Source organism: Palaemon carinicauda, chromosome 34 (assembly GCF_036898095.1).
Source record: "Palaemon carinicauda isolate YSFRI2023 chromosome 34, ASM3689809v2, whole genome shotgun sequence".
NCBI classification, from domain to species: Eukaryota; Metazoa; Arthropoda; class Malacostraca; order Decapoda; family Palaemonidae; genus Palaemon; species Palaemon carinicauda.
In genome coordinates, this window is record NC_090758.1 from 51,600,712 (window position 1) to 51,613,211 (window position 12,500).

The 12,500-nt window shown below is 31.8% G+C and overlaps 1 protein-coding gene across 1 annotated transcript in view; it reads right to left on the reverse strand.

The window, feature by feature from the left end:
* LOC137626910 (neuroligin-1-like) overlaps nt 1-9,395 on the reverse strand; it is a 12,785-nt gene extending 3,390 nt beyond the window's left edge. The window contains exons 1-5 of the mRNA XM_068357897.1: nt 9,231-9,395; nt 7,560-7,656; nt 2,788-2,948; nt 2,446-2,640; nt 2,015-2,172 (exon numbers count right to left, since the gene is read on the reverse strand). Of these exons, the coding sequence (XP_068213998.1) occupies nt 2,015-2,172; nt 2,446-2,640; nt 2,788-2,948; nt 7,560-7,656; nt 9,231-9,395 (776 nt within the window). The remainder of the gene's footprint in view (nt 1-2,014; nt 2,173-2,445; nt 2,641-2,787; nt 2,949-7,559; nt 7,657-9,230) is intronic.
* Nucleotides 9,396-12,500: the final 3,105 nt, after the last annotated feature.

Consider the following 12,500-nt stretch of genomic DNA (forward strand, 5'->3'; position numbering starts at 1 on the left):
CCCTCTTTCAACATCTTAGTTTTCACACGATCCATACCAGGTGCTTTTCTTACTTTCGTTTCATCTAGTGCTCTCCTCACTTCCTCTCCTGTAATCTCTCTTATTCTCATCTCCCATCAGTGGCACCTCAACACCTGCAACAGCAATTATATCTGCTTCCCTATTATTCTCAACATTAAGTAAACTTTCAAATATTCCACCCAACTTTTCCTTGCATCCTCTCCTTTTAACAACCTTCCCTTTCCATCTTCCACTATCTCTTCAAATCTCGAACCAGCCTTCCTTACTCTCTTCGCTTCTTTCCAAAACTACTTCTTATTCTCCTCATATGAACTACCCAGTCCCTGACCCTACCTCAGGTCAGCCACCCTCTTTGCCTTAGTTACCTTGTGCTTTACTTCCACACTTTTCTTTCTATATCTTTCATACTTCTTTATACTATTACTCTGCAGCCATTCTTCAAATGCCCTCTTCTTCTCTTCCACTTTTATCATCACTCCTTCATCCCACTATTCACTACCCTTTCTCATGCTGCCTCCAACAAACTTCTTGCCTCACACATCACATGCAATCCCAACAAAATTTTCTTTCACTAACTTCCACTCCTCCTCTAAAGTACCAGTTTCTCTTACTTTCACTCTGTCTTATGTCATTTTCAACTTTTCTTGATATTCACTTTTTACCTCCAGTTTTATTAACTCGTCAACCCTCACTAGCTTACTTTTACATCCCCCACACTATTCCCCTACTCTTTTGATACAATTATTTTCCTTCCACCAAAAAATGATAAGACATACCGTTAGCCATATCCCTAAACATGTGCACGTCTTCCAATCTTCCAAACATTCTTTTAGTTATCAACACATAATCCATTGAAGCCCTATCTACCACTCTTCCATTTGCCACTCTTACTCATGTATAATTGTTTTTATCTATCTTTTTGAAATATATAGAACTTATCCCGATCTCTTGCTCAACTCACATATCTACCAGTCTTTCACCACTCTCATTTTCCCCTGGTACGCCATACTTCCCAATGACACCTTCTACCTATCCAGCGCCCACTCTATCATTTAAGTCCCCCATGATAACTGCATAATTCCTTATACCCAGTCCTTCTACATACCTAGTTAATTCATTCCACAACTCTTTCCGTTCTTCTTCACTTTTCTCATAACCTGGCTCATATGCACTAACAAAAGCCAAACATTCCCTACCAACCTAACCCTTATCCACATTAACCTAGATGATATCTCCTTCCATTCCACAACTTCACCTGCCATCCAATCACTCAGCAATAAAGCCACACCCTCTCTTGCTCTTCCCCTTTCAATCAAAGACACTCTACCAGTCTCTTCACCAAACATCACTTCACCCTTCCCTTTTATCTTTGTCTCACACAAAGCTAATATATCCATCCTTCTCTTCCTAAACATACTTCCAATCTTGCATCTTTTACTCTCTATCGTTCTACATCCACGCACATTCAGACACCACAAAACTATAATGCTGGGAGCAGTCACTCTCCCCCAGCTCCACCTCTTTGATGTCTCACAGGAGTATATAATACAGGAGAGGGGGTTCCAAGCCCAGTTGTCCCATCCCTTTTAGTCGCCTCTTACGACACACAGGGATACGTTGGCACTCTTCTAATTGTTGATATGCCACCGCGGCCACATATATATATAAATTTATAAATTTGTGTGTGAATGTTTTTGCAGAGACATTAAATAACTTATAGTTACTTTTTAAAAGCTATTATGTCTGTAAATCAGTGTTTAGATTTAATTCTAAGAACTGAATAAACGTAATATAATTATTAGGAAGCAATGAAGTGAAATATTCTACCTATTCATATTAAGTTAATGAATATGTTATTAAGCATTAAATGTTTTACTTTCCATTTAAAATTACAGATATTTATAACATTGTACATTATAATTACATGAACTACAGTATAATGAACTTAACAATAAAATATGAATCAAAATCAAAATCAACTGAATATCCTCACCCTAATTTGATGAAATTACTCCACATTGATATGAAGGATTTGCTGAGTGTGACATCCATCTTAGTGAATTTATAACTTGAGGCCAAAGGTCCAAGAGCGCCCAGAAGACCACCAAAGACGTACGCCAGCTCCTTCAGGAGAAGACTTTCCTTTCCAGACTTTGGGAAAGATAATCACATTAAATTTAAAGTTTCATTGTAGTAATTACTGAATTGAATAATAATAGTTTAAATGAAAAGGGTATATAAAATTCTACTTATATCATGATTCTTTTATGGTATTTATTATTTTATATTTTCATAAATTTAATTTGCAAGATTTAGATACATATATCTCTAATCTATGGATGATATTCAATAAGTTTCAGTAGATTATTCAAGATTCTCATTTATGAAATATACCATATATCTAATCTATCCATATAGACGTACATCTGAACCTTCTTTCTCCAAGACGTAGAGATAAGATGATCGAGAAGTCGTGTAGAGCTGCTTGGCAAGATCTGTCATCGGCGAGACAATATTTGCATCGTGAAGGCCTTGGCTGGTTGAGTCCCTGATGCTGATTGGTGGATGGAGGGATCTTGACCAATCAGTGTACTCGGCTGTGATGGCTAACATTATTTCCTGTAGAGGGAGATGAAAAGACTCCATTTGAGGTTCACTTTTATTCAATAGATAGTTTATATATGTGTTTAGCCAAGGTAATAATAATAATAATAATAATAATAATAATAATAGTAATAATAATAATAATAATAATAATAATTCCACCTGCTGATGATAGCGATAGTTATTGACGACGAAGGATTTCAGCAGATCCTCCCTATAGTCAGCATTGAATCCTTCCTGGACTTCTTGCTGACTCAGGATGTCAAGGGGGTTGGCAGTTGTCATTCCTAGAAGGAGGTCAACTGGAGTTCGACCTTCCTTGCCTTTGAAGTCAAGAGGAAAAGGAAGAATTTTCTCATTTTCTTTTTATAGTTGAGTAATTAAGAATATTACTTGGTATAGACAAATGGAGATATTTAGGATATACGAATAAGTACTTGGGTGCAAGTTAACTTTTATATTATAGTTTAGAAATTAGGAATTTTATTCTGTTTAAACGTATGTATTCATTATGCAAGACTTTCAGTTCATAACTGTTTATATCTGTGTATATAAAACAACAACAACAACAACAACAACAACAACATTAGCAACTGTGTCTATAACTCTGCAGGACATTGGCCACATCCATGTCCTTATTCATGACTGTGGTTTGGCTAGTTTTCATCACCACGCTCGTCAACTGCGGATTGGTGATGGTGGGAGATTTATGTTTGATTGCTTACAACAAATATAGCTATTGTGAGTAGCCATAGTACAGCTTTGTCGGTCATGGCGATACACTAACCCTTTCGCTATGTTGAGGTATCCTCACAGAGAAAGAGGTTAATATATATACAGTATATATATATATATATATATATATATATATATATATATATATATATATATATATATATATATATATATATATGTATATATATATAAATATATATATATATATATATATATATATATATATATATATATATATATATATATATATATATATATGTATACATGTAGAAATATATATATATATATATATATATATATATATATATATATATATATATATATATATATATATATATATATATATATATATATATATATAGTTATATATGTGTGTGTACACATATACATATATAAATATATATATATATATATATATATATATATATATATATATATATATATATATATATATATATATATATATATATATATATATATATATATATATATATATATATATATATATTCCTATTTATATACATACATATATATATATATATATATATATATATATATATATATATATATATATATATATATATATATATATATATATATATATATATATATATATATTCAAATAAGCCATATATATTTTTGATATATTAATGTCTGGATTCTCTTAACGACCTCGGGATCAGAGCCCCAGGCGAAATCACACAAAGTCAACAGCTTGGCTCTGGCCGGGAATCAAACCCTGGTCGGCAAGCTTATATAGACAGTGACTAACCCACTTGGCCACGAAGAAAGATAAAAGTCAATGACATATATATTTTTGATATATTAATGTCTGGCTTCTCCAGACATTAATATATCAAAAATATATATGGCTTATTTGAATATGAAAAACACGTAAAAATGTGCAAAATTTATCATTAATTGAAAGCCAAGTAACAAACTACCAATTAGCTACGATGGTGAAGATGGGTTGATTTCAATTCTAAGTACAAAATACCTGAATTCGACAGGTATAAGTACAGTAGAATTGTCATTGACTTTTATCTTTCTTCGTGGCCATGTGGGTTAGTCACTGTCTATATAAGCTTGCTGACCAGGGTTCGATTCCCGGCCGGAGCCAAGCTCTTGTCTTTGTGTGATTTCGCCTGGGGCTCTGATCCCGAGGTCGTTAAGAGAATCCAGACATTAATATATCAAAAATATATATGGCTTATTTGAATATGAAAAACACGTAAAAATGTGCAAAATTTATCATTAATTGAATGCCAAGTAACAAACTACCAATTAGCTACGATGGTGAAGATGGGTTGATTTCAATTCTAAGTACAAAATACCTGAATTCGACAGGTATAAGTACAGTAGAATTGTCATTGACTTTTATCTTTCTTCGTGGCCAAGTGGGTTAGTCACTGTCTATATAAGCTTGCTGACCAGGGTTCGATTCCCGGCCGGAGCCAAGCTCTTGTCTTTGTGTGATTTCGCCTGGGGCTCTGATCCCGAGGTCGTTAAGAGAATCCAGACATTAATATATCAAAAATATATATGGCTTATTTGAATATGAAAAACACGTAAAAATTTGCAAAATTTATCATTAATTGAATGCCAATAACAAACTACCAATTAGCTACGATGGTGAAGATGGGTTGATTTCAATTCTAAGTACAAAATACCTGAATTCGACAGGTATAAGTACAGTAGAATTGTCATTGACTTTTATCTTTCTTCGTGGCCAAGTGGGTTAGTCACTGTCTATATAAGCTTGCCGACCAGGGTTCGATTCCCTGCCGGAGCCAAGCTCTTGTCTTTGTGTGATTTCGCCTGGGGCTCTTATCCCGAGGTCGTTAAGAGAATCCAGACATTAATATATCAAAAATATATATGGCTTATTTGAATATGAAAAACACGTAAAAATGTTCAAAATTTATCATATATATATATATATATATATATATATATATATATATATATATATATATATATATATATATATATATATATATATATATATATATATATATATATATATAATTTGATTGATATACCTGAAGCTGATGCAAACCTTGGTTTGCCCATGAATGAATTCAGTGTATTTGAAGTCGAAGCTATGCTCGAAACACTAAAGAGATTAAAAGCCCCTGGATACGATGGAATAAGTGTCGAGATGATACTGGCAGAAAATGAAGTGACTCCCAGAGTACATACAAGATTATTTTGTAGAATGTGGCATAAAGAGGCAAAACCTGATGAATGGGAGTTAGGAGTGTTGTTGAAAATGGCAAAAAATGGAGACCTGACTGATAGCAATAATTACAGAAACCCTCTTTTGATGGCATTAGTGGACTAAGAAAAAGCATTTGATACTGTGCACCGGCCAGTTTTAAGGAGAGTAATGCGTTATTATGGAATTCCCCACAAATATGTAAATTTGATTAAGTCTGTTCATGAGCAGAGCAAGTGCTAAATTAATGTTAATGGAGTGGTATCAAACGAATTTCCAATGAACAGCGGAGTATCCAAGGGAATGTGTTGTCACCTATGTTGTTTATCCTCGTGGATTTTGTAATGCGTAGAACAGTCGGAAATGGTGGAGAAGCATTAGACTGGATTGGTAATAGGAATTTAGCAGACTTAGTCTACACTGGTGATGCTGTCCTTGTTAGCAGAACACCAAAGGATTCTCAAAGCTTGTTTACCAGAATGCATGAACTATCATGCGAGGTTGGGTGGAAGATAAATAGAAGAAAGACGGAGATGATGAGTATGTAATGGACGATATAATGTCATTGGAAGGAGAAAGGATTTATGAGGTAGAATCATTGAAGTATTTAGGAACAATTATCTCCAATACAGGGTCTTTAGAACTAGAACTTAGTGAAATATGTAAAAAAGCAAATCAAACTTGGAAATCAAATCGCCTGAAATTACATATAAAAATTAGACTATATTGTATATCAGTTTAGTGAGATTGGTGTTACTTTATGGACCTTAGCCGTGGTATGACAATGAAACAATCACCAATAGATTTAGTAGATTTGACAACAAAGCCCTCAGCAGGATATTGGGAGTTTAATGGTAGTATAGGATTAGAAATTAAACTATAAGAGAGATTACTCGAGTACCATATGTGGATGAGATCATGATGAAGGGTAGATGGATATAGTTTGGGCATAATCTTCGCCCTCTCCAAGAAAGATTACTTCACCAAACGTTTAGCTGGGCTCCACAGGGCACTAGAAGAGTTGGCAGACCCAAACCTACAGGGCTGAGGACTATGAGGTGCGAAGCAAGATATAATGAATGGAGAAGTATTGAGTTAAAAGCTCAAGATAGACACGATAAGCGAAATCTAACCGAGGCCCTTTACGTCAATAGCCGTGGGAGATGATGATGATGGTATATATATATATATATATATATATATATATATATATATATATATATATATATATATATATATATATATATATATATATATATATATGCCTGTATGTGTATAGAGGTATATGTGTAATATATGTAAAATTACATGTTTAAATACATGACCTAAGAGGTCAATATGGAAGTAGGAGCAAGTGTAAGAAATGCCATAGTCATGTCATAACCAGGATACGAATGCCAAACCTTAGCAATGTAACCTTTTTATGAAGAGTAAACACAAATACAAACCGTGAGAAAGAGTTGTGTCTCACCGGATGCAGGTGTCTTCCTCTATTAATGTTAGGTTTACATTAAGTGTTTAAATGCTGAGATAACTGACTATACGATATCTGTGATATTGATATTTTAGACAGTTCCTATTAAGTTGTCATACGGAATGGTCATCCGACCAAACCATCTATACTCTTGTGATGGAGATGTTAATTACTGTTTTAAAGGAATAAACTATTTTAAAGTTAACTTACCTAGATTTACTTGAAGATGTAACCTACCAAGTCTAAATATTACAACACATTGAAGAGACATTTGATGGGAACCCGAATGTGTGTTAATAACAGTACCACACCAACATATGTATGCAATAATATACATCTGCGGATTTCAGCTGTATTATCTATCTCATGCATTATAAGTATTCAGTGTAATTATCCAGTCATACATTATCAGTTACGACCCTGAATAGCTTTTATAATAGATAAAGGTTTTTTGCTTCTGAATTTACATATCGAACTCCTCTACGAAACATTCGAAGTTAAACTTACCCATTTTGCTCTGATGATTTTTCCAATCAGGTTTGATAGTGACACCATCAATGCTGGGGCCAACAGCCACTTGAAACTTGGATGTCTTTAGTTGAACCTTTAAGTACATTAGGTTAATCTTATTTCCTTTTATAAAAGTTATTTTTTTCCTAAATCATGATTAATATTTAGACAGAAATATTAGGGTCAACTTATTATTTGTCTTTCATAATATTAATTGGAGTATTTTTATACAGAAAATAAATCATCTTTAAGTTAAAGGCATCTAAAAGTGAACAGTCAAATCATATTTTGTTAGGTTTAATATAAATTCAAATTACTAATAATATTTTGGTTTTACAAAAAAGACCTTTAGGAATAACTATGGACATTTTATCGAAATTTATATAATTAATATAATATTAATTAATATAATTTTTGCTAGAAATAATGAAAGTCCTATCATCAAATCATCTGAAGTTAAAATGGTTTCCAATAGAACATAAAAGTCCTACGGTATATTGTTGGGTTAAATATAAACTTAAATTTCTAAAAGAACTTTAGTTTTCTAAAACATCCCTTCATTTATATAAATAGACTTTGAATTAGAATTTAGCTCTGTTTGTTACTAGAAATAATTTTTACGTATCCGCTAAAATATAAATGCAATTTCCATATTCTTTAATTATCCATCTGTAACTTAAAGTCGTTACCTGCTATATTGTTTAATTAATTGTGTCATTAATCTCTTATATTTTTTCTCTTTCCAGGAATATAATACTCATCAAAAATATAGAAAAGAAACGATAGATACAGCATAATTGATTAAATTTTATAAAAAAAAATAAGGTAAAAAGTAATGAAACTATAATTACAGAAAAAGAAAAATAATAATGACATTTCATTAGTGTTTCCACCTATTCACATTCCATGTAGCTCATTTGTTGTCTGAACTCTGTGGAGACTCATAGCCAGGGGCAGAATAATGACTAAAAACCGCATAATTTACTATGTACAAATTTTTTTCCTATAATTCTAACATATTATACGAGTGGAAAGAGTATAAGCTAAAATTGTATAATAGTCAAAATATAATGATTTTCGCTTGTTTTCTTAGAATGTTTTGTTGTTTTTAAAAAAAATCATATCCACTGGTTATATAAAACTCAAAAAATTAATATGTAAAGAAGTTAAAATTATGATCTCTTTTATAATAAATTGCAAGAGTCTAGGTACATACAGTATATATATATATATATATATATATATATATATATATATATATATATATATATATATATATATATATATATTTTGCACATTTAGAGGTTTTTTTCATATTCAAATAAGCCATATATTTTTGATACATTAATCTCTGGATTCTCTTAACAACCTCGGGATCAGAGCCCCAGGCGAAATCACACAAAGACAAGATCTTATGACCGGCTGGGAGTTGAACCCTGGTACAGAAAACTTGTAAAGACTGTGACTTAACCACTTGGCCGTGATGGCCAGGTGGTTAAGTCACTGTCCATGAGAGGGAATATTCATATCCTTGGAGGAGGAAGTGCGTCCGTATCTCCGTGTGTAAGCGTATCTATCTAAATGCTAACCTGTGATTTTTGAAGGGGTCACTTACACTAGTAATCAAACACTCATTTACAGTATATATCATACAATATAATGAATCACCTGCAATATGTCGTGCAGAGGCCTCTTCCTCAGACCCTGGAGAAGATTTTCATAGTGACGAAAGAGGTCGTTTGGAACAGGGCAGTCCAGCTGGGTGGCTACGTCGAAGGCATGTCCAGACGGGTCCCGGACCAAAGCCCAGGGACTGAGTGCAGATCCTGACATCAGGATTGCTCGCTTGAACAGACCTGCTCCTGATGACCAGGGTAGAAGGATTGGGCCAAGGATTTTATGCTATGAAAGATTCTATGTTCTTTTGTGTTTAAAGGGGCTGTTAATTAATATGTTTTTGGTATATTTTTGGTATATATATATATATATACTGTATATATATATATATATATATATATATATATATATATATATATATATATATATATATATATATATATATATATATATATATATATATTTATATATATATATATATATATATATATACATATATATATATTATATACATACATATATATATATTATATATATACAACCATATATATATTATATAAATACATACATATATATATTATATATACATACATATATATATTATATATACATACATATATATATTATATATACATACATATATATATTATATATACATACATATATATATATATATATATATATATATATATATATATATATATATATATATATATATATATATATATATATATATATATATATATATATATATACATACATATATATATATATATATATATATATATATATATATATATATATATATATATATATATATATATATATATATATATATATATATATATATATATATACTGTATATATTGAGGTAGTCGTTGCTCCTGGCGAGCTTCAAAGATAAAATAAAAAGGAGGACGAAGAGTCTGAACAACATCTTTCAATTTATTGGTGCCGACGTTTCAGGACTGATCCCATTATCAAGGCTAAAATGGACATATAAAACATTATAAGCAAAACTCAGTAAAAATATATAAAATACAAAAAAAGACAGTCAGAATTAAAATTGAAATTATAAACACAGTTACAAGTAAAATATGGAGAAAAAAAATAACTAAGAGAAAGGTATCTTAAAATTAAATATACAAGAATCAAAATTGACTAAGGAGACCAAACTGTCTGGAACAGACTAGAGTACTGAGTGACTATCTGAAGGACAGTACTCAGAAAGAAAATTCTAAATTTGCCAGCTTAAGCGATGTGGAGGGGGACAGAGGATAATTGGCTGTTTAGTTTAGGAGCCTTTTCTTTAATCATTAAAGACTCTAATACTAGTAGAGAGGAGTTATTTGGCGCTTGAGCAATGATTTCAAAGTTTTTATATGCAATGTTGATCTTGCATTTACTTGCATGTTCTCTGATGGTTGAGAATTCTTTGGTTTTGAGCGCACATCCAGTTCTATGACTCACTCCCCGATGCGCATCTATACGAACTTTCAGCAATCTTTTTGTGGAACCCACATAAGAGAGAGAGAGAGAGAGAGAGAGAGAGAGAGAGAGAGAGAGAGAGAGAGAGAGAGAGAGAGAGAGAGAGAGAGAGAGAGAGAGAGAGAGTTTTGGATAGAGAAAAATTCTAATGAAGCTGCATGTATTATTATATAACCAATTCCATATCATTATGTTGTAATTATCGGTTTTATTTCGAATGTAGTATATGTAACATAGCACATTTAATAGAGGATTGATATCTATAATAATATTGGTTAGATTAGCTGATGATGTCTTACAAAGATTTTAGTTCAAGTTGACTGAATTATTCTTTGAAATATTTGCTTGCAGTATATTGGGATCTGCTTTATATTTTTTTAATACCCATTATCTTCACTTCACATATAACGTGGATGTAAAAAAATGAGAAGAGAGATATTTTTATCCGAAAGTAACTAACCCTAAAAGTAAGTTTTAATAATCAAAGGTTTCTCCGAATTTGCACTGAACCCAAGTCTTACTATTTTTTGTCAAAAGATGGCAGCACATGTCCCGTTTGCATCCATGTAAATGATTCTTTTTGATTGAAAAAGGAGGATAGATTGATGCTTACATAGTATATTCGTAGCAAGTATAAATTACATCCAGTTTCAATGAAGGAGCCAATTTAGGCTATTTTTCTAGCAAAAAAAAATCCCGTCAGGGAAGATTCCCGAACCAAAGGATTAAAGAGCTCTACACGTTGCTCGTTTTCGTGGCCAATAGATGGAATTAACAGTAGAGTACCAAATTGCTAATTACTACCATCCCCCCTCAATATAATTTTTATAACTTAATTTTGGGGCCAATTTTTTGTAAAAAAAAAAAAAAAAAAAAAAAAAGTGAACTTGTGGTTCAATGTTGTCTAAGCACAGCTTAATTCTCCTTAGAAAAATGCAAAAACCACATTATATATCAAACATATTTCTTTAACAAACAATCATTAGTTCAATTACATTTGGGGTCAGGGGGAGATAGGGAAGGACCTGAAAGACATGTGGTGAATTCAGTTAGAAAATCAAGTAATTAGACATTTATTTGAGCTGATTTTTAATCATATTCTTATGAAACCTGGAGATAAATAATATGTTTCATTGTATAACATGTATTGTTAGTAAGACCTACGTAGAATAACAAGATTATTACATCAAGAAAGGCATATTATTCCACATCCCCTCTTACTCCCTCCCTTAAATCGTAATGAGTTTCACTTTACCGCCAATAGATGGCATCAGAGGTACCTTGGATAAACTAATGTAGTCAATTATTTGAGGACCGTGTGGGTCCAAAATGAAAAGTGTGGTAAGAAGGCAGAGGTGAGAGAATTGGTAAATTGTCCAACTACAGTTTCCTTATTATTATTGGATACTTTTATCATAAAATCGTGTGAATTTTTCATATATTATCGAAAGGAACCTGAGTATACTTATAAAATATTTTTGAATTTTATTTCTTCATCAGAACATGAATAATTAGTCATGAACCTGTACAAATGACCAAGTTAACAATCATCGGGATAGTTGAGGGAGGTTGGACGAGGTTGGGATAGCGTAGCCAAATGGAATTTCCTTGAATGGAATATATCATAATTTATCAAAGAATCAAAGCATTTAAGGAGTAATAATTATATGCTAGAAGGAGTGTGAGTATGTTTAATTTAATGTTCTCATCATCATGGTAATCAACATAAATATATCGAATAACGAAAAGGAAAATTGTCATATTTCTGTGTCTTCCACAACGTCTGCCTGACTGTCCTATGTCACCTACCTGCGAACATGTGTTTGTTGATAT